The 24,620-nt window shown below is 43.6% G+C and overlaps 1 protein-coding gene and 1 pseudogene across 1 annotated transcript; both read right to left on the bottom strand.

Moving 5' to 3' along the window:
- Positions 1-1,451: 1,451 nt before the first annotated feature.
- On the bottom strand, positions 1,452-2,405 carry LOC120876571 (olfactory receptor 56A4). The gene has a single exon (XM_040258549.1). The coding sequence runs from the start codon at positions 2,391-2,393 to the stop codon at positions 1,452-1,454; it is 942 nt and encodes a 313-aa protein (XP_040114483.1). The 5' UTR covers positions 2,394-2,405.
- Positions 2,406-22,978: 20,573 nt separating this feature from the next.
- On the bottom strand, positions 22,979-23,921 carry LOC120876570 (annotated as a pseudogene).
- Positions 23,922-24,620: the final 699 nt, after the last annotated feature.

Below are 24,620 nucleotides of genomic sequence, written 5' to 3'. Positions count from 1 at the left end.
AGCCATAAATTAGTAACATAATTTACTAAGATAGCTGCCTAGGTCTGGTGAAAGCAGATTGCTGTTTCATGATTGGTGCATCAGGGCCTGTTTTGATCCCTTGACTATACCAGGTGGGAAAGTGGAGAGAACTGGGGGCACCGAGCAACACTAGAAGCCAGAGAGCTTCAAAAGGTATGAGTACTGGAGTGGCACCATAGCCACTCATCACCAGAGACTGTCTCTTGGAATTCAAGAAGATATGCTTGTAGGAAGCCTCATGGCATATTCAGACTGAAATGGATATGAATACAGTATGCTCAATTCATAGTTTTAAGTGGCATTCAATGTTTTAGGGTCTAGTGGTTTGAACCTTCATGTAAGTAAAATTTTCTCAAAAGAATAAACTAGTAGTAGAAATGACTGTAGGGACAGAGGAGCACTACAATGGTATGGATATCTTCTACCCCAAGGTAAATGGGATGTATGATAACGATTTTCCTCCTATTCAGAGTGCAGCAGGAAGCAGTATGCTTAGGAAAATGGTAATAATTAACCACTCACTTAATGTCTATATAATTTAATGTATGTACATGCAAAGTGGGCTTCCCTGATGGCTCAGTGGTAAAGAATCACCTGCAATGCAGGAGACACAGGTTCTATCCTTGAGTTGGGAAGATCTCCTGGAGAAGGAAATGGCAACCCACTCCAGTATTCTTGTCTGGGAAATTCCATGGACAGAGGAGTCTGGCGGGTTACAGTTCATAGGGTTGCAAACAGGCAGATTTGACTTAGTGACTAAATGACAATAACATGCAGAGTACTAAACCAAATGTTCATTCTTACTCATTCTGCAAAGTGATGGTAAATATATATAGATATAGATATATATGGAGGTGTTGCACAGATGGAAAATTTTATCAGGTCTGAAATGACCTGAGGAGCCATAAGATGTCACCTCTGCCACAGGTGCCGGAGAGGAATGTCAGGAATGCTCAGGGCAAAGCGCTCGACACTGAGAGTCACAGTAATGTCTGTAGTCCAGCCCAATCAACCCTTCACAATGCAGAAGTCATGTGGGGCTCTATCAGGCTGAAACTGGAGACAGGGAAGGCTTCCACATCATTTGTAAATCAGGGGACAGGCAGATCTTTTTAAGGTTATCATGTATATTCTGTGTCTTTAGTGGTCAAACACTCCTAATCATACGCCATTGACTAGGCTTGCCGTGCCTCTCATTTAAGGATTTTGCCAAGAAAAAGTCCCCAAAATATGTAACAAAGAAAGAATCCTTTGAAGCAACAGGAAACAAAGATTAATGGAGGAATGTTTTCATTCTTATGTAAGATATTAAGGCAAAGAAAAATCAGAATTCATTTCAGGATTAAAAAGTGAAATTCCCTTTCCAGTATACAAATAATTCCCGACTTTCTTTAACAATTCCAGGAGCTGGGTCTGATTCTTTTTACCCCTTATAACCTTCTGAGCAGTTTCTGGATTCCCTGCTTGATCTCCTTGGTTCTCACACCATAAACAATGGGGTTCAGAGCTGGGGGGATGAGGTGGTGCAGGATATTGAGCAGGATGGGGACGTCTGGGGGAATCCTCTTCCTGGCCACGTTAGTGATGACCAGGACCAGCAGGACTGTGCTGAAGAAGAGGATGAGGATGAAGTGGGAACCACAGGTGCTCAGGGCCTTGGCAGCAGCTCCCTCAGCTTTAATCCTTAGCACAGCTTTCAGGATAAAAGAGTAGGAGAGAATGATAAGGATGAGGTCAGAGCCCAGTAGGGTCCAGCCTGCCACAAACTGGTAGAGCCGATTGAAGGTGATGTCATCACAGGAGAGTTTGGACACAGAGAGGTTAGTGCAGATGCAGTTCTTGATGATGTTCTCCGCACAGTACCTGAGTCGGGAGGAAAGGATCGGAACTGGGAGTGACGCAAGGGCATTCCGGGCCACCACAAAGATGGCAGCCCTAGCTATGAATTGATCAGTGATGATGGAGGGGTACCGTAGTGGGTGGCAGATGGCCACATAGCGGTCATAGGCCATGACCATGAATGTGCAGGACTCCATGGCAAGGAAGCTGTTCATGATGAACATCTGGAGGAAGCAGGCAGAGAAGCTGATGGACCTGAGGTCAAACCAGAAGATGGCCAGGACCTTGGGGATGACAGTGAGGCAGAGCACCATGTCCAGCAGAGAGAGGAGGCTGAGCAAACAGTACATGGGCTCGTGCAGAGAGGCCTCCAGCCAAATGGTGATCAGGAGGGTGGCGTTGGCCCCCATGGCCAGGACGAAGAGGAGACTGATGGGCAGGGACAGCCAGTGCCGCCAGCTCTGGTAGTTAGGGAAGCAGAGGAGGAGGAATTCGGAGACTGGGGGAGTGGAGTAGTTGCTGTGTGATATCATGTAATGTTTTCTGATCACACTGAAAATTCACAGTCCTTAAAATGTAGGACAGAATATATTACCACAGAAAGTATGCATTCCAGTTATGCTCTTAACCTGTCCCAATGAAGTTTTCAAACCATCATCAATCATTGCTGACATTTAACTGAACAAACTTTATGCTATATTATGCTGAATGTTTATATTCATTAACTCATATCATCCTTTTAAAAGCACTTAAATGTAATTAATATTGTTATTCCAACTTTGCAGATAATGAAAGTGTACAGATAAAGGGGAGCAAGATACTTTGATCAGAATTAAAAAGTTAGTATGTGAAGCCAGGACTGAGAACCAAGGAATTTGACTCTAGAGCTCTTTCACAATATCTAGCCTCAATAAGCACAGTTTAATTAAGGCTTTCCTTCCCTCAGAGTTTAGAAGGGACAGCTACACAGAGGGCTGTGTTCAGCTGACCACATGGAAGTCTTAGAAAAGCCCAGCCATTTCTGTACAATTGGACAGGGACTGACTTCAGGATTCTTTATTTTCATAAAAGATTAGAGGTAAATATTCCTTGACCCCACCCAAGAAGAATATGTTCTTCCAACCTCAAAGAGGATTTTATTTCAAGGCATAATGTTTATCATTCTCTTCCTGGATTATTTGCTGCTATTTCTCTTTGTGAAATTGGAAGAGTGCTTTCTTTGGCTTGAGTCCTTTAGAAAAGACTATGAATTTCCTATCCTAGTGACAGAGACAGTCATTATTGAGGGATACCAGGAGGTTGTCAGTATTGAGGCATACCAGGAGGTTACCAAAAATAAGATAGAAAACTAGTTAGACAGTGTGATTTAGGCATATGAACTTCAATAGGAATTCATATACCTGGTTAGCAAAATTATCTGTGATTTCTTGTGGCCGGACACAATGATCCCAGCATTTGGAATCTGTTCTGTAAACTCACCTGCTTTGATTCCATTTGTTTCTTGGATTGGGTACTGTCTTATCCCCCTCACTGCTAAACAGAGATCAGGGTGAACCAAGTACTAAGAAGGATGACAACAATGGATGCACCAGTCAAAGAACAGGAAAGAGCCAGAGAATCATGGCAGGAGGAAGGCGGGAGCCCAGGCGGTATATAGTCAACAGAGCTGAGATTCTTAATGATGCTTATGAGTACTATCTGACAAGTCTCCTGTAGGAGGGTGAAGTGGGTGCAAGGAGGTATCAGACTTTTCCTGTCAGATAAGAATTGGAAAAGGGACTTTCACTTTGAATGTCTCAGACTTCCCAAATGCAGATTTTATCAATATAACCCATACATGCACACACAATTTCTACCCATTGCAAGGCTTTTAAGACAAACCAAGGATTCTGGGATTAAAACAGCAATAGGAAAAATTATGTATCAACTCTGTCCTGTATTCCCATTTGTGATTAAGAAAATTACCCTATGTGAATCAGAGAAATAAGAATAGTAAACATATCCACCTTTCCTGAAAAGGCTTCTCCTTTCCAGTTACTTCAAGTTCTGAACCCTCAGAGTGGCTTGATCTATTTGAACAAATGAGAAAAGAGTCAGTGCCTTCTCAGTACTCGGTTTTATCGTAAAGCATACAAATGTATAACATGCATTAAGGAAATCCAGTTATCTTCTGAGAGCTTAATTAATAGAGGAAAATTAACCTATCAATACTTACAATACAGTATGGTTGTGGCTCTAGTAAAGATGAAAACAACTGGAAAGAGACAAAAGTACAGATGAATGAAACAATGTGTTATGCTTGAAATGTGGACCTTAGATGGCAATGAATTCCAATTCTGGCTTTTATACTCATCGTACCACCCTGACATCTATTTAAACTCTTTGGTACCTAGTTTTCTCATTTATAAAACAGATAAATGATATTTAGCTTCAGTGTTGTTGTGGGGACAAAAAGGATCATTTCCTGAGATTCTGTTAGTCCAGGGATACGACAAGCTAAGAGCATCAGAATAGGAAACAAAAAGGGATAACATTCACCTGGGGAGAGGAGAGGGTCACTCTTATAGGTAATGGCAAGAGAAGAAAGGTCTGCCTAGGTGGGTGCTCAGTAATAAATAATGATGCAGTTTTATGGGCTGGTAGATCCCAATTTCTTCGGGGAGAGGAGATGGGAGAGAAGAGTGTCAGGAGACAAACTTTACAGGCGTGAAGGAGCATATGCAGCCATTCACAGCCCACCTGGCAGTAGGCATTGTCACATACATCCTAAGGAATCAACAGAGAATTTCACACAGGGAAGTGCCATGCTACAGACGAGGCAAAGGATACTTGCACACAAGCCTTTTAGAGAGTCCCAAATAGTTCAGAGGAAAAGTGATCAAGATCTGAACACAGGCATGTAGGTGGAGAAGAAAGGAGGTATTAGAGGGATGAGGAGGACTCTTGAATTTGGTGTAAGAAAAGACGAGATGCCGGGAGACTGGAGTTAAGAACATGACCAAAAGTCTTTTAAATGACACAGGAAAGAAATGTCCCTTTCAGACCTCCAGTAACACTGATATAGTATAGCAATATACTTTCAGCTCCATCTCATAGTCTCTTTTAAATTCCTTAATAGCTGGAACCTTTTTTTTCTCTGTATATGTATTCTCCTCATTGAAAGTAAGGCCTCTTATTCTAAGAAGTGAGGACTTGTTGGCCATCTGGGGCATAGATTTGATCATCAATACTCCAATTCCATTAGTTTTTACTCACAGGCTGATATTTATAAAGGAGTGGCTGCTGTGATTCTTTGTTCCAGGTGCTAACAAAGAAAACATGTTCTCTGACCATGATATATTGAATCTGGAAAGGTCAGAGAAGTCTTAAATAACCAAAACTATAATAGAATATATCAGTCCATTCTGAAGGAGATCAACCCTGGGATTTCTTTGGAGGGAATGATGCTGAAGCTGAAACTCCAGTACTTTGGCCACCTCATGCGAAGAGTTGACTCATTGGAAAAGATTCTGATGCTGGGAGGGACTGGGGGCAGGAGGAAAAGGGGACGACAGAGGATGAGATGGCTGGATGGCATCACGGACTTGATGGACATGAGTCTGAGTGACCTCCGGGAGTTGGTGATGGACAGGGAGGCCTGGCGTGCTGCGATTCATGGGGTCTCAAAGAGTCGGACACGACTGAGCGACTGAACTGAACTGAACTGATAGTACAATATCCAAGCCCAGAAATGGCTGCCTAGAAAAAGAAATGATCATCTTGGCTCACAGATGGATTTAGACTAGGTCAGAAAGAAAGATTCTGACCCAGCCAGGCACACAGCCTTGGTCTCCCGGCCATGATACGGGTGAAGGGCTTTGAGCCTAGAGTTGTTTGAAGCCCATAAACCTTATACAAGGTTTATACGGCCACAGGATCTAAGTATCTTCACAGGATCAACATCTGCACTAGGCCCTCTTGAAAGCATTCCATCTCCTGTTTATTCCTGGACTCGCCTCCTTTCCTCATTGCCTCCTTCCTCACAATTTTCCTGGCCCCAGCTTGGACTTACCACCCCCAGAAGTTTGCACTGCTGCTGCTTCTGGTTGTTGGGGAAAGTACCTGAACTGGCCCTTCCAAAGGCTCTAGAGGCTGATTTTATGGGCTCTGGCTTCACTGTGCCTCTTCCGTCCCCATTGCTCACAGGGGTTGGTGCCCTTGTCAGACACCTGTACCCCAAGGCCCTGTGGTCTATTTCCCAATAGAGTATATTAATTCAGCACTGTGAGCAGAGTGAGAGAGAGACAGATCAAAAGCTCTTGGGGAGTCTGAATAAAGAAAAAGAAACCCCAAGAAAAGAAGTGTAAGAAAACTGAGGGATGAGAACCTTCTCAGAAAAAAAAATTCTATAGTTGCACCTGTGGGGAAAGGACAGAATAAATTACCCTCGGCAACTGTAAGTCTGTGTAGGGAGGTGACAGAGGAATCCCCCCAGTGATCAAAAGAGCAGGGATCTCAGAGGAGCATGGACCACAGGCAATTGTAGGGGCCAGGAAGCACTTTCCAAGTGTCCCATCTCATGCGATGGGAGGATCAGTGGTTTGGATCCAAGCAAATACCTGGGAGTGGCCCTCTTTACAAGTGGACTCATGTCCAAGATTTCACCTTCATGACTACTTTTTGTCTGAACTGTCACGGTGGTTGTAGGAAATGCTACTGTTAACAATCCACATCTTATACAGAGCAACACTTAGCATTGTTTTCTTGGGAAAACAAGAGTGATTGCCACCAGTACAGCCACCACTCTGAACTGAAAATCAGACCTAAAAATAGCCTCTCTTGTGAAGGTCTTCAAATGCTTCTTAGGATAGGGACGCTCAGGCTAAATATAGGATCTTTGGGACCTTGTACACAGGAATCACAGAGAGAGGAGTCCAGGTGGAGTCTGGTTCTAGGTCTCTCCTACACACAACTGCTGGAGAAGGAGATATCAGGGCAGAAAAAAGGAGCAGAGAAAAAGAGGAGAGGAAGATAGGAAAAAAAGGAAGGGAGAGAAGGAAAGAAGAAGACAGGAGTTTAGTAAGGAAACATAACAAAGCTATTGAACGATTGTAGTTAATGTTTTTATGTAAACAATTGAATTTACAAAATCACACAGTTAAAAAATTGATTTTGTCCATGTTTGTGAGAAAATGAAACTAAAATATGGCAGGTTTAAATTATCTACCCAATTCATATAGCTAACCATAGCCTAGGCAGGATAATAAAGGTGACTTCCAAACATTAAAATTCAAGTCTCTTTAGAAAAAAGTGAGTGTCAGGAGGTTCTTTCTCGAGAGTATATGGGACATTGATCATTCCATCACTCAGTGAAGAGCAGGAAAAATAAGACATGGTGATCACTATATTGTGTTTATTATTTGGTAAAGCATGCCATCCATTTGGCTGAAGAAAAAAGACTGGTGCAAAAGAAAATCAAAGTTTATGATTCTAAGTAAGGCAGAATTTACCCCACAGCAAGAAAAAGAAATGAAAAGTTATAGTCTCAAGAATATCTTCTAGCTGATACTAGTAGTAGTACAGAGCTCCTCAGACTTCTCTCAAGTAATCAACGTACCTAGGAAGTCAGGGAGCCTGCTCCCACCTCGCCCGTGAAGAAACAAGACACATGGACCCGTAAATATCCCTCTTTTGGCTGAGTCTGCAGACAAATCAATACTTACTTTTACAGGAGTGATCATAGGTCTTCGGAAACTCTCAGCCTATTTTTTAAACAGGACACAGTTCTTAATTCTATTATAAACATCCAAGTAAATGCAACAAATTCAGTGACTTTGTTGAGGAAATCCATCAAGGTCTGTCTTCCCTAGATGTAAACACCTCTAGTTCCCCTTCCCAGTTAGGTCCCAACAACAGTGTCTCCTGACAGACAACAAACTACATGAACTCAAAGACTGAGCAGAAAGCCATCATTTGTTTTAATTAAATGTTAAACTCCTGCACTCACCATGGCAGAGTGACAAGGAAGGTCTCAGGAGAACATTTAGATGGTCCTGAGCTGGGGGCTGGATCTGGGGAGGGATTCAGATCTCTGCACCACATCCATTGGACTTCTATCCCTGGCACGCACAGCTTAGCTATGCTCCACCCAGTGCCTTCTCTTCCTTCCTACCACAGGTGATGGGGATGACAGAAAACCATGGAAGGGATCTAAGTGTGTCCCTCTGCTTCTCTCTTATGTCTAAAATAAAACATGGAGAATTACTTAATAAATCATCTGGAAGGATCAAACAAGAGGTAGATCAGGCTGTAGGGTAGACAGTGTCTCAGAGAGACCAGAAGAGCCATAGAAATTTCTGAAGATTCTCCTACCATGTCTCACCTTTCTCACACCACAGTTGGATTTTTACTTGGCCATCAATGTATATAAATGATAGTTCAGTTCAGTTCAGTCGCTTAGTCGTGTCCAGTTCTTTGCGACCCCATGGACTGCAGCACACCAGGTTTCCCTGTCCATCACCAACTCCCAAGCTTGCTCGAACTCATGTCCATTGAGTCGGTGATGCCATCCAACCATCTCATCCTCTGTCATTCCCTTCTCCTCCCACCTTCAATCTTTCCCAGCTTTGGGTCTTTTCAAATGAGTCAGTTCTTCATATCAGAGGACCAAAATATTGGAGTTCCAGCTTCAACATCAGTCCTTCCAGTGAATATTCAGGACTGATTTCCTGTAGGATGGACTGGTTGGATCTCCTTGCAGTCCAAAGGACTCTCAAGAGTCTTCTCCAACACCACAGTTCAAAAGCATCAATTCTTCGGCACTCATCTTTTTTTATAGTCCAACTCTCACATCTATACGTAACTACTGGAAAAACCATAGCTTTGACTAGGTGGACCTTTGTTAGCAAAGTAATGTCTCTGCTTGTTAATATGCTGTCTAGGTTGGTCATAACTTTTCTTCCAAGGTGCCAGCATCCTTCAATTTCATGGCTGCAGTCAACATCTGCAGTGACTTTGGAGCCCAAAAAAATAAAGTCTGTCACTGTTTCCACTGTTTCCCCATCTATCTGCCAGGAAGTGATGGGACCAGATGCCATGATCTTAGTTTTCTGAATGTTGAGTTTTAAGCCAACTTTTTCACTCTCCTCTTTAACTTTCATCAAGAGGCTCTTTAGTTCTTCACTTTTTGTTTTGACAGCTGCCAAGTTATCCTGATGCTTTTGAACTGTGGTGTTGGAAAAGACTCTTGAGAGTCCCTTAGACTGCAAGGAGCTCAAACCAGTCAATCCTACAGGAAATCAGTCCTGAATATTCACTGGAAGGACTGATGCTGAAGCTGAAACTCCAATACTTTGGCCACCTGATGTGAAGAACTGACTCATTGGAAAAGACCCTGATGCTGGGAAAGATTGAAGGTAAAGAAGGGAATGACAGAGGATGAGATGGTTGGATGACATCACGGACTCTATGGACATGAGTCTGAGTAAGCTCCAGGAGTTGGTGAAAGACAGGAAAGTGTGGCATGCTATGGTCCATGGCGTTGCAAAAAGTCAGAAATGACTGAGCAACTGAACTGAACTGAGTAGCAAAGACTCATAGAAACCACCACTGAGAAGAGACTGGATGATGTGGATAGCTGTCCTCTCAAGACTGATAGTCTTGTTGCTGCTAAGTCACTTCAGTCATGTCCAACTCTGTGTGACCCCAGAGACGACAGCCCACCAGGCTCCCCCGTCCCTGGGATTCTCCAGGCAAGAACACTGGTAGTCTTAGATAGACACAATTATGCAGAAAAGGAGTATCATAGGGGAAAAGGAAATAAAGAAAAGAAAGAAAAGTGTTACATTATGCCAAAGAAAATTCTTATGTGTTTTGTGATGCTACTGGCTAAAAATGTCTGGGGTGTGTGTTCAATTGCTAAGTGGTGTCTGACTCTGCAATCCCATGGACTGCAGTCTACCAGGCTCTTCTGTCCATGGGATTTCCCAGGCATTCTTGGGAGTCAGTTGCCAATTCCTTCTCCAGGAGATCTTCCCAACTCAGGGGTTAAACCCACATTTCTGGAATTATGGGTTCCTATTCCTTGCAGGAAACCCCCAGAGATATTTTCCCAACCAGAGCCAATGCTGAGGCTGAATCAGTCCTTGTAGTTCTTACTATGATTACGAGATACCCCTCAGCCACAAACATCAAGAAACTTTGGGAAAACAAGGTTTATTTCTCACATGTCCTAGAGGGTAAAGAGCATACCTGAGCCACACAAGAAGGTCAGGGGCATAGAAGAGGGAGAGACAGAGAATGGACCTGAGGTTCTGCTTTTATTGGGGCCAAGGGTGAGGCCCCAAGGTTTTCACAGTTTCACTCTTTATTGGTGAATTTAAAACAGAAGAGAGAGAATTAAAGTACAAGAAAAGAAAAGCAGGAATAATCAGCAGACCATGTATTTACAGGACCAGAGCTTTCTAAACTTTAACAGGCTGGTATCCTGGTTCTTTACCTAGTCATGTCACTGGTGATATGTTTATTTAAGATGAATGTTTTTGTTTTGTTTTTTGTTTTTTTGGAGTATACATAGGTGATTTACAATGCTGTGTTAGTTTCTGCTGTGCAGCAAAGTGAATCAGTTTCATATATATATATATACATATATCCACTTTTTTTTTTAATTGCTTTTCCCATATTGGTCATCACAGAGTATTGAGTAGATTTCCCTGTGCTATAGTAGATCCTTTAAGTTATGTATTTTACATATGCAGTGTTTAGTCACTCAGTCATGTCTGACTCTTTGCGACCCCATGGACTGTGGCTCACCAGGCTCCTTGTCCATGGGATTCTCCAGGGAAGAATACTGGAGTGGGTTGCCACGCCCTCCTCCAGGGGATCTTCCCAACCCAGGGATCAAACCCAGGTCTCCCACATTGCAGACAGATTCTTTACCATCTGACCACCAGGGAAGCCCATTTTACATATAGTACTGTGTATATGTCAACCCTGATTTCAGATGTGCACAGCAGTGAACGTCAGCTTATAGTTTCCCAGACCAGGAGTCCTAATCACTGAACCACATGGGGCCAGCAGTTAGAGCCAAGATCCCTAGTCTTTGCCTGCCTCATCAAGAACAAATTCAGGAAAGGAGGCAGAAGCTAAAGAGTAAAGTAAAAAGTTTATTGAAAAGTACTTGCAGAAAGGGGCACAGGCGAGCTGAGAGAGAGTCCCCCTTTGGGAAGTTTAAATCCTTTCTAAGGGGGCAGCTTTCTGGGTCTTTGTCCTCTCTCAGGCCAGTCATCTTGCTTTGTCCCCCGCCCCTGTTAATCTGTTTTAGGACCCTCCCCTGGGGTGCGCATGCACACCTTTACCAAGATGGGTCTCAAAGTGAAGGCTTCTGGGAAGAGCAAGACTCATTATGGCCTAGAATTATTCTCTGACTTTTGACTCCAGGGAGCCTTTCTGCACATGTATAGTGTCTCCCTTGTCCCAAAAGAGGAGGAAGGGGAGATCCCTCAATCCTTTACTCATACAGTTTTTGCCTCTCTTTGTCCTTGCCTTGATTATTCTCTTGACATGTTTACAGGAGACAAAAGACTGGCTATTTACCCTGTTTCTGTGTTACTTCCATTTTGAAAACAAATGAGAGGCTTGCTCACTGTAAATTTCTCAACTGGAGCCCACCTATCCGTTGCCTCAGGAAATGCAACAGGAGATTGGCTGATTGTAAATGTCCAACTTGGAGCCCCTCTATCTCCGATCTCAATCCCAATCTCCCAATTTATCCCTACCCCCACTTTCCCCCTTGGTAATCATATGGTTGTTCTATATTTAGTTTATAAAATAACCTCTATAATGTTCTCCATAATGGCTATATCAATTTATATTCCTACCAACAGGATAGAAGGGTTTCCTTGTCTCCACACCCTCTCCAGCACTGATTGTTTGTAAATTTATGATAATAGCCATTCTGTCCACTCTGAGATATCTTATTTTAGTTTTATTTGAAGGAGATGAATATTTTTAAAGCATATGCCTCAGCAATCAAAAGCCTAATGTCAGGCACTTACATTATAATCAAAAAAGCTGCCTGTCACATGTTTACACTACAGTGTGATTCTAGCATCTGGAATTGACCTAGTACTAACATATCAGAGGGCTTCCCTGGGTAGCTCAGCTGGTAAAGAACCCGCCTGCAATGCAGGAGACCCCGGTTCAATTCCTGGGTTGGGAAATTCCCCCAGAGAAGTCATAGGCTACCCACTCCAGTATTCTTGGGATTCCCTGGTGGCTCAGTGGGTAAAGAACTTGCCCGCAGTACAGGAGACCTGAGTTCCATCTTTGGGTTGGGAAGATCCCCTGGAGGAGGATGTGGCAACCCACTCCAGTATTCTTGCCTGGAGAATCCCCATGGACAGAGGAACCTGGCCAGCTACAGTCCATGGGGTCGCAAAGAGTCAGACACAACTTAGCAACCCAGCATATACATTTCCCAATATAGGCTTCCCAAGTGACTCAGTGGTAAAGAATCTGCCTGCAGTGCAGGAGATGCTGGCTCGATCCCTGGGTCGGGAAGATCCTCTGGAGAAAGAATTGGCTACCCCCTCCCATATTTTTGCCTGAGAAATCCTATGGACAGAGGAGCCTGGTGGGCTACAGTCCATGGGGTCGTAAAAGAGTCAGACAAGACTTAGTGACTAAAACAAACATTTAGAAAACGATTGCCATAAATGAGCTTGGCTTCTAGAGAAAGCTTTTGGTAAACAATTAAAATAGTTGTTGACCCTAATATTTTATGAGCAGGGAACAGGCTACAAATATAGTACCTCCAAAAGAAGTCACGTGCTCCACTGCCTGCTTCATTTAATGTCACTGGGGACAACCCCCCCCCAAAAAAAAAGAACAAGGGGACATAGAAAAAAATGATCAGGAGATACTCTCCCAAAGAACATAACCGGTATCTAGTTAGGGATCTTCCCCAACTGTCAGGAGATTAAGATGTGATGCCTGCCCCCAAAGCATTCCAGCATTACCATTGACAAGTTCCTGTGAAATGTATCCCATGCTTCACTTTCAACTTAGACTCTTAATGGCTAATACCCACTTTCTGCTCCACCGTTAAATATGTGATAAAAGAAGGAAGATGATGGTCCAAGAGAAGCCACATCAGGACTGATGAAGATGACCACACTTTCCTGGTGATCTTGGACTCTGAGCTGCGTTCAGTGACTAAATGAGAGTTTGGGTAGCCTCACTTGGAAAGAGTCAAGTATGTGTTACATGTGAGAGTCTCTCATATCATTTCTCTTAAGAAATAAATATTTAGTCACCTGGCCTCTCCTCTAGGCAGCTAGATTTATGTGAGGATTCTGGCCAATTCAATGGTAAAGAAAATGATGTAAATCTCTCCCAGATTGGCCTCTAAAATATCCCCCAAGATTCTGCACACTGTCTCCCTTCATTGTGTGACACGTTCATGCTCACTCATTCAGTCATGTCCAACACTCGGCGACCACATGGACTGTAGCCCACCAGGCTCCTCTGTCCATGGGAATTCTCCAGGCAAGAATACTGGAGTGGGTTGCCATTTCCCTCTCCAGGGGATCTTCCCGACCCAGGGATCGAACCCACATCTCTTGTGTCTCCTGCATTGGCAGGTGGATTCTTTATCACTGAGCTACCTGGTAAGCCTCACTGTGTGAAAGTCAGATGCAGAAGGATCTGTGAAAGTCTCTAAGGGCTTATAATGCAGAATACCCAAATATAACAGAAGCACGGCTCTGTCAGAGCTACATTTTGCACCTAATATCTCTTTCCTCCGTTGTTCTTGTCCAGTCGCTAAGTCATGTCCAACTCTTTGTGACCCTATGAACTGCAGCACACCAGGCTTCCTTGTCCCACAGTATCTCCCAGAGCTTCTCTAACTCATGTCCATTGAGTCAGTGATGCCATGCAACCATCTCTTCCTCTGTTGCCCCTTCATGTCTAAATGACGACATGAAGCAAAGCCCCCATGCACTGAAATCAGGATGTGGATGAGAAGTAAACATATCGTGTTAAATTCCTATGGTATCTTTATTGCAGTAACTAACTTTATGGGCATTTATTAATTCAATATATCATGGATTTTGATGTGCACTGCCTTTGCTACCTATAATTTGGAGCATGAAAAACTTCAGAAAACCCTACAACTATCTAATTAGAGTAGAAAAAAATGTAGATCAATCCCTAGACAATATAGTAGGAAAACTAGATTAAGTAGCAAATATGCCTAATTTCTCTCTCTTCACTCTTGTGCCTGATAACTGAATGACCATTAGTATTTTATCTTTTAACTCAGTTGTCTCTCCTGCAAATTTTCAAAAATGATAATTCATGGTATTTTGACCAAAATCTCTCTGAAAGTAGTTTACCTCTTGGTAACTATGCTAATCACTACTGTGCTAATTACACATGAAGCACTCAATTACTAATTTTTGGTTGTGTAGATGAAGAAATGGAAAAAAAAGTTACTATTTCGTATAGTCCTTAGCAAAATACACCTACTTTAGAATCTTATTAAATATTATGATACAATATACCCTTATCAATGTATAGTGGAAAGGAAAAGAGAAGAATGAATTTTTTCTTTCCCTTTCCTAAGAACAAGAAAGATAAACAGAACAGTGAGTAGGCCTGAATATTTGAAGTTTTTTTTTTACTTTAACTCCTTCTAACTCTGCATGTCTGTAACTAAGTTTGCCTTTCTGCTCCCCTAACTCTGCAAGAGCTACATTTTGCACCTAATATCTCTTTCCCTTGTTGTTGTTGTTCAGTCGCTAAGCCATGCCCAACTCTTTGTGACCCTATGAACTGCTTCCTTGTCCTACAGTATCTCCCAGAGCTTCTCTAACTCATGCCCATTGAGTCAGTGATGCCATGCAACCATCTCTTCTTGGTTGCCCCTTCTCCTCCTGCCCTCAATCTTTCCCAGCATCAGAGTCTTTTCCAGTGAGTAGGCTCGTCACATCAGGTCACCAAATTATTAGAGCTTCAGCTCCAGCATCAGTCCCTCTAGTAAATATTCATGGTTGATTTCCTTTAGGATTGACTGGCTTGATCTTCTTGCTGTCCAAGGGACTCTCAAGAGCCTTCTCCAGCACCACAATTTGAAAGCATCAGTTATTCAGTGCTCAGCTTTCTTTATGGTCCAGCTCTCACATCCATACATAACTACTGGAAAAACCATAGCTTTGACTCTGCAGATCTTTATCAGCAAAGTGATGTCTCTGCTTTTTAGTACACTGTCTAGGTTTGTCATACTTTTTCTTCCAAGGAGCAAGCATCCTTTAATTTCCGCTTGTAGTTCTTCTGTTTTGCATATCAGAAAGAAGGCTGATGAGCTACTGAACTGCGAGACGCAATAACTGGGTTTCTGACGCCTACCTATGACTATTTTTGAAACAATGCAAGAAGGAGACACGATCCTAACACCTTGGTTCCTCATCACGGACTCTTGACTGCGAGCCCTCATCTTATATAAGCCCCTAGACTTCTCACGGAGAGGGGGCACAGTTTTTGAGGCATGAGCCTACCCTGTTCCCCTCTTGGCAGACTAAGAATTAAAGCCACCTTTCTATTTCCTCCAAACTCAGTCTCCATATTTTTTATTTGACTTCAGTGGGCAGAGACAGCCAAGATGTAAGCCAGCAACATGAATATCTGATTCATGTGATTGGTTTGATATTGTTCTTAAATGTCACTGAAATAAAGGAAACCAGATTGTAAATTATTATATTTTATTTTTTAATCTTTCAAACCCCCCCCCCAACACACACACACACACACACACACACAGGCTTCTGAGCAGGAAGTACAGTATTTTTGTCTCAAATCTACCCTAGCCCTCCCACTGAGTGTTGGAGATCCCAGGAATTTTTCAGAGTTGTCAAGTTCACTCCAATACTGCTATTCCTACTTATAGCCACAGGGGGGCACCGTTGACATGTCAACAACGAAACATTTCTTTACTCCTTGCATAAGGCTATCCTGTTTAGACTCGGCTGCACAGTCTTCATGTCCCACAGTCCGCCTTTGAAGTCATACCTTTTATGGTTAACACCCGCATGCTCAGAGTACACAAGCAGTATCAAATGGCTATGTGCTAAGAGACTCCCAAACTCCACTTTATGATCTGTGGAAATGTAGTTTTGCTCCCTTAACAGTGTTTAGGTCTTTGTTTTGAACATTGATCACCAGCATAGACTCTTTGCTCAAGATAATTTAATTCCAGGAAACTTGTTGCTTTCTCTTGCCGCTGAATCTTGATTTAAATCTGCTCTGTTCCTAGAGAGCAGTGTTCAGTGGTTTCAGATCTTTCTCAAAAGACTCTGTGTTCCTCATGTAAGTGTAACTAATCTGAGTGGCCTTGACAGATCAATTTTCTCCCCCTCCTCTTGTTCTTAGTACACCCCCTTCTAGTACAACTGGACCACAGTTAGCAAAGTGACTCTTCACAAACCTTCTCATTTAAACTGAAAAAAAAATCTATATCCCTCCATTTTATTTATTTTTTTCTCTCAGTTTTATTGAGGATATAATTGACATAGCGCAGGCGGCTGCGAGCCGGCTCACTAAGGAGCTACCCCACGTCCGAGGTCAGGGGCAGCAGCCAAGAGTGCCAGGCTGCGACGGTGCAGGAACGGCCGAGAGGAGCTACCCTGCGACGGAGGTCAGTGGCGGCGGCTGCCAGGAGCTATCCCGCATCCAAGGTCAGGCGCGGCGGCCGGGAGGAGACACCCCGAGTCCGAGGTCAGGGGCGGCGGCTGTGAGGAGCTAACCCGCATCCGAGGCCAGTGGCGGCCTGGAGGAGACACCCCGCGTCCGAGATCAGGGGCGACCAGGAGAAGCCACCACGCGCCCGAGGCCAGGGGCGGTGACCTTGAGGAGCCAGCCCGAGCCCGAGGCCAGGGACGGCAGCTGGGAGGAGCCACCCACGCTGGAGGCCAGGGCCAGCGGCCGGGAGGAGCTCCCGAGGAGCGGTGGCTGCGCAGCACAGGAGGGCCTAGAGGAGCTATCCCACGTTGGTCAGGAACCACGGTGGTAAGGAGATACCCCTCGTCCAAGGTAAGGAGCAGCGGCTGTGCTTTGCTGGAGCGGCCGTGAAGAGATACCCCACACCAAGGTAAGAGAAACCCAAGTAAGATGGTAAGTGTTGCAAGAGGGCATCAGAGAACAGACACACTGAAGCCATACTCACAGAAAACTAGTCAATCTAACACACTAGGACCACAGCCTTGTCTAACTCAATGAAACCAAGCCATGCCTGCGGGGCAACCCAAGACAGGTGGGTCATGGTGGAGAGGCCTGACAGAATGTGGTCCACTGGAGAAGGGAAGGGCAAACCACTTCAGTATTCTTGCCTTGAGAACCCCATGAACAGTATGAAAAGGCAAAATGATAGGATACCAAAAGAGGAGCTCCCGAGGTCATTAGGTGCCCAATATGCTACTGGAGATCAGTGGAGAAATAACTCCAGAAAGAATGAAGGGATGGAGCCAAAGCAAAAACAATACCCAGTTGTGGATGTGACTGGTGATGGAAGCAAGGTCCGATGCTGTAAAGAACAATATTGCATACGAACCTGGAATGTCAGGTCCATGAATCAAGGCAAATTGGAAGTGGTCAAACAAGAGATGGCAAGGGTGAACGTTGACATTCTAGGAATCAGCGAACTAAAATGGACTGGAATGGGTGAATTTAACTCAGATGACCATTACATCTACTACTGCGGGCTGGAATTCCTTAGAAGAGATGGAGTAGCCATCATGGTCAACAAAAGAGTCTGAAATGCAGTACTTGGATGCAATCTCAAAAACGACAGAATGATCTCTGTTCGTTTCCAAGGCAAACCATTCAATATCACAGTAATCCAAGTCTATGCCCCACCTAGTAAAGCTAAAGAAGCTGAAGTTGAATGGTTTTATCAAGACCTACAAGACCTTTTTGAACTAACACCCAAAAAAGATGTCCTTTTCATTATAGGGGACTGGAATGCAAAAGTAGGAAGTCAAGAAACACCTGGAATAATGGGCAAATTTGACCTTGGAATACGGAATGAAGCAGGGCAAAGGCTAATAGAGTTTTGCCAAGAGAACACACTGGTCATAACAAACACCCTCTTCCAACAACACAAGAGAAGACTCTACACATGGACATCACCAGATGGTCAACACCGAAATCAGATTGATTATATTCTTTGCAGCCAAAGATGGAGAAGCTCTATACAGTCAACAAAAACAAGACCAGGAGCTGACTATGGCTCATCTCATGAACTCCTTCTTGCCAAATTCAGACTTAAATTGAAGAAAGTAGGGAAAACCGCTAGACCATTCATGTATGACCTAAATCAAATCCCTTATGATTATACAGTGGAAGTGAGAAATAGATTTAAGGGTCTAGATCTGATAGATAAAGTGCCTGATGAACTATGGAATGAGTTCGTGACATTGTACAGGAGACAAGGATCAAGACCATCCCCATGGAAAAGAAATGCAAAAAAGCAAAATGGCTGTCTGGAGAGGCCTTACAAATAGCTGTGGAAAGAAGAGAAGCAAAAAGCAAAGGAGAAAAGGAACGATATAAGCATCTGAATGCAGAGTTCCAAAGAATAGCAAGAAGAGATAAGAAAGCCTTTTTCAGTGATCAATGCAAAGAAAGAGGAAAACAACAGAATGGGAAAGACTAGAGATCTCTTTAAGAAAATTAGAGATACCAAGGGAACATTTCATGCAAAGATGGGATCGATAAAGGACAGAAATGGTCTGGACCTAACAGAAGCAGAAGATATTAAGAAGAGGTGGCAAGAATACACAGAAGAACTGTACAAAAAAGATCTTCACGACCCAGATAATCACGATGATGTGATCACTAATCTAGAGCCAGACATCTTGGAAAGTGAAGTCAAGTGGGCCTTGGAAAGCATCACTACGAACAAGGCTAGTGGAGGTGATGGAATTCCAGTTGAGCTGTTTCAAATCCTGAAAGATGATGCTGTGAAAGTGCTGCACTCAATATGTCAGCACATTTGGAAAACTCAGCAGTGGCCACAGGACTGGAAAAGGTCAGTTTTCATTCCAATTCCAAAGAAAGGCAATGCCAAAGAATGCTCAAACTACCGCACAATTGCACTCATCTCACATGCTAGTAAAGTAATGCTCAAAATTCTCCAAGCCAGGCTTCAGCAATATGTGAACCGTGAAGTCCCTGATGTTCAAGCTGGTTTTAGAAAAGATAGAGGAACCAGAGACCAAATTCCCACTGGATCATGGGAAAAGTAAGAGAGCTCCAGAAAAACATCTATTTCTGCTTTATTGACTATGCCAAAGCCTTTGACTGTGTGGATCACAATAAACTTGTGGAAAATTCTGAAAGAGAAGGGAATACCAGACCACCTAACCTGCCTCTTGAGAAATCTGTATGCAGGTCAGGAAGCAACAGTTAGAACTGGACATGGAACAACAGACTGGTTCCAAATAGGAAAAGGAGTACGTCAAGGCTGTATATTGTCACCCTGCTTATTGAACTTCTATGCAGAGTACATCATGAGAAACGCTGGACTGGAAGAAACACAAACTGGAATCAAGATTGCCAGAAGAAATATCAATAACCTCAGATATGGAGATGACACCACCCTATGGCAGAAAGTGAAGAGGAACTAAAAAGCCTCTTGATGAAAGTGAAAGAGGAGAGTGAAAAAGTTGGCTTAAAGCTCAACATTCAGAAAACAAAGATCATGGCATCTGGTCCCATCACTTCATGGGAAATAGATGGGGAAACAGTAGAAACAGTGTCAGACTTTATTTTTGGGGGCTCCAAAATCACTGCAGATGGTGACTGCAGCCATGAAATTAAAAGACACTTACTCCTTGGAAGAAAAGTTATGACCAACCTAGATAGTATATTCAAAAGCAGAGACATTACTTTGCCGACTAAGGTCCGTCTAGTAAAGGCTATGGTTTTTCCTGTGGTCATGTATGGATGTGAGGGTTGGACTGTGAAGAAGGCTGAGCGCCCAAGAATTGATGCTTTTGAATTGTGGTGTTGGAGAAGACTCTTGAGAGTCCCTTGGACTGCAAGGAGATCCAACCAGTCCCTTCTGGAGGAGATCAACCCTGGGATTTCTTTGGAAGGAATGATGCTAAAGCTGAAACTCCAGTACTTTGGCCACCTCATGCGAAGAGTTGACTCATTGGAAAAGACTCTGATGCTGGGAGGGATTGGGGGCAGGAGGAGAAGGGGATGACAGAGGATGAGATGGCTGGATGGCATCACGGATTCGATGGACGTGAGTCTGAGTGAGCTCTGGGAGTTGGTGATGGACAGGGACAGGGAGGCCTGGCATGCTGTGATTCATGGGGTCGCAAAGAGTTGGACACGACTGAGCGACTGAACTGAACTGAACTGAACTGTGTAAGTTGAAGGCACACAGAAATGACTTGACTTACATATACTGTGAAATGATTACTACAAAATGTTAGTTAACATCCAACATCTCATATAGATAGCCAAAAAAATGAAAAACAATTTTTCCTTGTGATGAGAACTTTTAGGGTTTGTTTTCTAAGCAGCTTTCAAATACAACACAGAGCAGTATTAACTATAGTCATCACGTTGTACATTGCACCTCCAGTATTTATTTATAACTGGAAGTTTGGACATTTATACTCCACCATATTAAAACTCCTTTAGTTTATGTCACTTCATTCTATCCACTCAAGACAGCGCTCAAAGATTTCTACTAAATACCTTTGCAATGCTATGATTACTTTACAGCTGAGTTGTGTCTGCCCTTCAAGACCAGGCTCTTTGAGTTACCCTGTTCCTCCATTCTGTTTATCTACATGGAGATTCACCCCAAAGCCTGTCTTGGTACCACTGTGTCTCCTTCCTTGAACCACTTGCACTGGGCTTGACAATTCTGAGAAACTGTGGTCCTCTTAACCTTAATCATCTACAAAAGACTCATGAAAATTAAATATTATCATGCCTAAAAACTGGAATATTGCAAGCATTCAAAATATTTGAGCTTTTAATTTCATTAGTATTACTATAATTATTATCAGTATATCTGGACATTGTAATTCTTAGTATCATATTAGGCAAGAGGTGTTGAAGTTGGCCCTTCTGTCTTCTGAGGAACAGTAGGAGATGATGGTGGAAAAAATTATTTGGGCAACCATGAGAAGGAGAGAAGGCCTACCAAAGAACTCCTTTTTAAAAAATGACAAATACTGAATCACATCTGTGGCTCTGGCTTGGGAAAATGAGAGCCAAGTCTGGGGGTATTGAGAGCACTATCTTGCAGAGAAACAGATGTCATTTTTCCTTTCAGACTGTTGAGCGTGGCTTTGGAAGAATCTGCCCCTGGAGCCCTTATCAGCATTGACTTGCAGTTACTTTTATCCCCATAGGGTGGCGCAGAGGATCTCCATTCCTGTTACCAGCTTAATACCAAATTCTTTCATAACTTTGAAAGCTGCCCCTACAGCATTATGTCACGTCTCTTCACCTGTCTGCCCTGTAGGACTTGACTCTCTCTCCAGCCCACTGGGTGGTATCCTGTACTGCAGGGACTGTATAACTGTCCTTCATGTGGTCCTAAGTTTTCAGACGCAAACATTGGGAGCTGTGCCAGTAATTACCTCTTGTCACTCAGAGCTACAGCCTCCCATCCAAACATCTTGCGATGCTGGGGCTTGGACTCTAGGACTCTGGGTCAGCTGGATCCTTCTCAGTTTTCACCTGCAGAGAGCCACAGAGAAAGACTGGAAGGGGGAGGCGGCGGGGAGTGAGGGGGGATACTTGGTGCTTCCCCTTTCGTCAGCATCCCTCAGCAATGACTTCATTCCAGCAGTGACATTGTTTTCAACTTCCAGGATGGGTGGCTGCTTGCTTTGCACTGTGTTTGGGTTAGAGTTTCAGAGTTCCCAGAATCAAGTCAGCCTCTCTGAACTCCCTCAGAGACACCAGCAGCAGCAGAGTCCTTGCTCAGAGGCCTCTGTCCCAGCTCTAAGGGCACCTCTGCGGAGCACTTGTGACGCGAGTACCAGTCAGAGGCAGCTCCATCCTCAGAGCTGTGAAACCAGTTCAATGAGCCCGCCGCCAACCTGCTGGCTCCTAAGGCCCCAGCGCTTCCCAAGTATAAGGTTCTTCCCTCAGGTACTGTCCCTGTGTTACTTCAGCATCCTCTCCCTCTTTTTTCCTTTTTTTTTTTTTTTAAATTTTCATGTGTCCAATACTTATTTAATCAAGTGCTTACTTTAAACTCTCTAAAAGTAATCTGTGAGATTCATTTTCTCCTGAATGGACCCACTTTTATCCACAAACGTGACACTTCGCTCTGTCTTTTCACCTCCAACTAGAGCTCCTGAGACGGATCAACAAATAAGACCTGCCTTTCAGTTCACTGCGTGTGCCTCTTAAACCCACAGGGATGTGGCCAACTTCCTGTCCTGGTTCCCCAATTTCTTACTCCGTTGGTATCGCCTCTCCCCCAACCTCAAACTGTTTCCTCATTCTCTAGACTCCCTGAGGGCAGTGAGGCTGTTGAGGACATAGTAAGAGGTTAGCACTGATTTTTTATTATTACAAATGTTCTTTTCCTGTGGTCCTGCAGGTTCTTTGTCACAGGACTCTATCTTCTCTGAGAACTCATCCCTCTCGAAATAGGAGATACAGGCAGGAAATACACATGGACATCCAGAAGGACAAAGCACAGGCAAAGAAAAGTAGGGTGGGGCATTTCTGTAGAAAGACACCAGGCTCTAGAGCCTGGATTTTAATCTCTGCTCTGTCATATATCTGTCATATATACATATACATATATATATATGATCTCCAGTAGTTTTTTTCTCTTAAAATCATATTTTTTTCTACTATGTAAAATGGAAGTAGTAGTAGCTACATGAATGTTGTGAAGATTAAATTGCTTCACTGTAACTGCCCAGGACCAAAGCAGTTGCCCAAGAAAAATGAGTTTCTTCCTCTTGCCTACCCTCTCCTGAACCAGGCAAGAACAAAGGAAGAAACCAGGGTCAGGGTTTTCTCTAGCTCACGTCTGGGGAAAATCACTGAGAAGGAAGGGCAAATAGAATTCTAAATCTGTTTTACAAATTCACATCCCTCTCTGCAGCAGTTTCTGAATTCCTTGCTTTATCTCTTTAGTCCGAACCTCATATACAATAGGGTTTAAGGCAGAGGGTATGAGGTAATGAAGGACATTGAGCAGGACCAGGATGTCCACGGGGACCCTCTTTCTGGCCACATTTGTCAACACCACAACCAGAAGGATGGTGCTGAAAAAGAGAATAAGGATGAAGTGAGAGCCACACGTGCTCAGAGTTTTGACTGCAGCTCCCTCAGCCTTGAACTTGAACATAGCTCTTAAGATGAAGATGTAGAAGATGAAAATGAGGATGAAATCTGAGCCTAGTAAGGTCCAACCAGCCACAAACTGGTAGATTGTGTTCAGGGTGAAATTGTCACAGGAAATCCTGGACACAGACAGGTTGGCACAAATGCAGTTCTCAATGACATTTTCCCCACAGTAATGAAGCCTGGCAGCAAGAATGGGAATGGGTAGAGTGAGAAGGGCATTTTGTACAACAATGAAGGTACTAGCTTGGCCACAACATGGTTAGTGAAGATGGAAGGGTACCTCAGTGGGTGGCAGATGGCCTCATAACAGTCATAGGCCATGACCATAAATGTGCAGGACTCCATGGGGAGGAAGCTGTTCATGATGAACATCTGGAGGAAGCAGGCAGAGAAGCTGATGGACCTGAGGTCAAACCAGAAGATGGCCAGGACCTTGGTGATGACAATGAGGCAGAGAGCCATGTCCAGCAGGGAGAGGACGCTGAGCAGGTAGTACATGGGCTCGTGCAGAGAGGCCTCCAGCTGGATGGTGATCAGGAGGGTGGCGTTGGCCCCCATGGCCAGAAGAAAGAGGAGACTGAGGGCAGGGACAGCCACTGCTGCCAGCTCTGGTAGTTAGGGAAGCAGATGAGGAGGAATTCAGAGACTGAAGGAGTGGAGTAGTTGCTGGGTGAGGTCATCCAGTGAATCCTGAGCTGAGAAGTCTTGTCTTGACTATTTCCTTGGTCAGATACAAAGGGTAATTTTGTTTAATTGATTTCAAAAGTATAGCTCTCTCTCTGTAGGTTGCTAATGATATACAGAAGAAGGAAAATTCCAGGCAATATCCTAAAGATAGAGTGGTGGGACTTGACATTTAATGCTGCTGCTGCTGCTGCTGCTAAGTCACTTCAGTCGTGTCCAACTCTGTGTGACCCCATAGAGGGCAGCCCACCAGGCTCCTCTGTCCCTGAGATTCTCCAGGCAAGAACACTGGAGTGGGTTGCCATTTCCTTCTCCAGACAATTAATGCTACAGTCTATGAACGAGAAAAAAAAGATGTGTAAACACTAAGATTTGAAAAGAGAATAACGATAGGTAGTAACCTCACAACATTAAAAATGTGCAACAAATTAAGTCAGTGTAGTACCAGTTTAAGAAAAGCAAAATGGTAATAGTATAAAGGAGAAGTTGCTTTCTCCATGAAAATTTTAAGGAGCATAGGATCAACTTGTCAGCTAAGCAAAAGTCTAATAATATGAGAATATGAATGGTCATTAAATTTTATTGAAAGGGTGTCATTAGTGACCTGAACAGGGGTAATTCATTGGACTGGTGGCAATAGAAACCAGAATGAAAGGAGCTGAAGATTCAGTAAGTGAGAAAGTGTAGCTAGAGAA

This window comes from Oryx dammah, unplaced genomic scaffold (genome assembly GCF_014754425.2).
Source record: "Oryx dammah isolate SB20612 unplaced genomic scaffold, SCBI_Odam_1.1 HiC_scaffold_17, whole genome shotgun sequence".
Taxonomy (NCBI): domain Eukaryota; kingdom Metazoa; phylum Chordata; class Mammalia; order Artiodactyla; family Bovidae; genus Oryx; species Oryx dammah.
The sequence above is the reverse complement of the archived record's forward strand: the minus strand, read 5'-3'. Positions and strand labels throughout refer to the sequence as shown.

Coding starts and splice junctions, on each gene's coding strand:
- LOC120876571 (XM_040258549.1), bottom strand. CDS start 2,393: ATGATATCACACAGCAACTACTCCACTCCCCCAGTCTCCGAATTCCTC.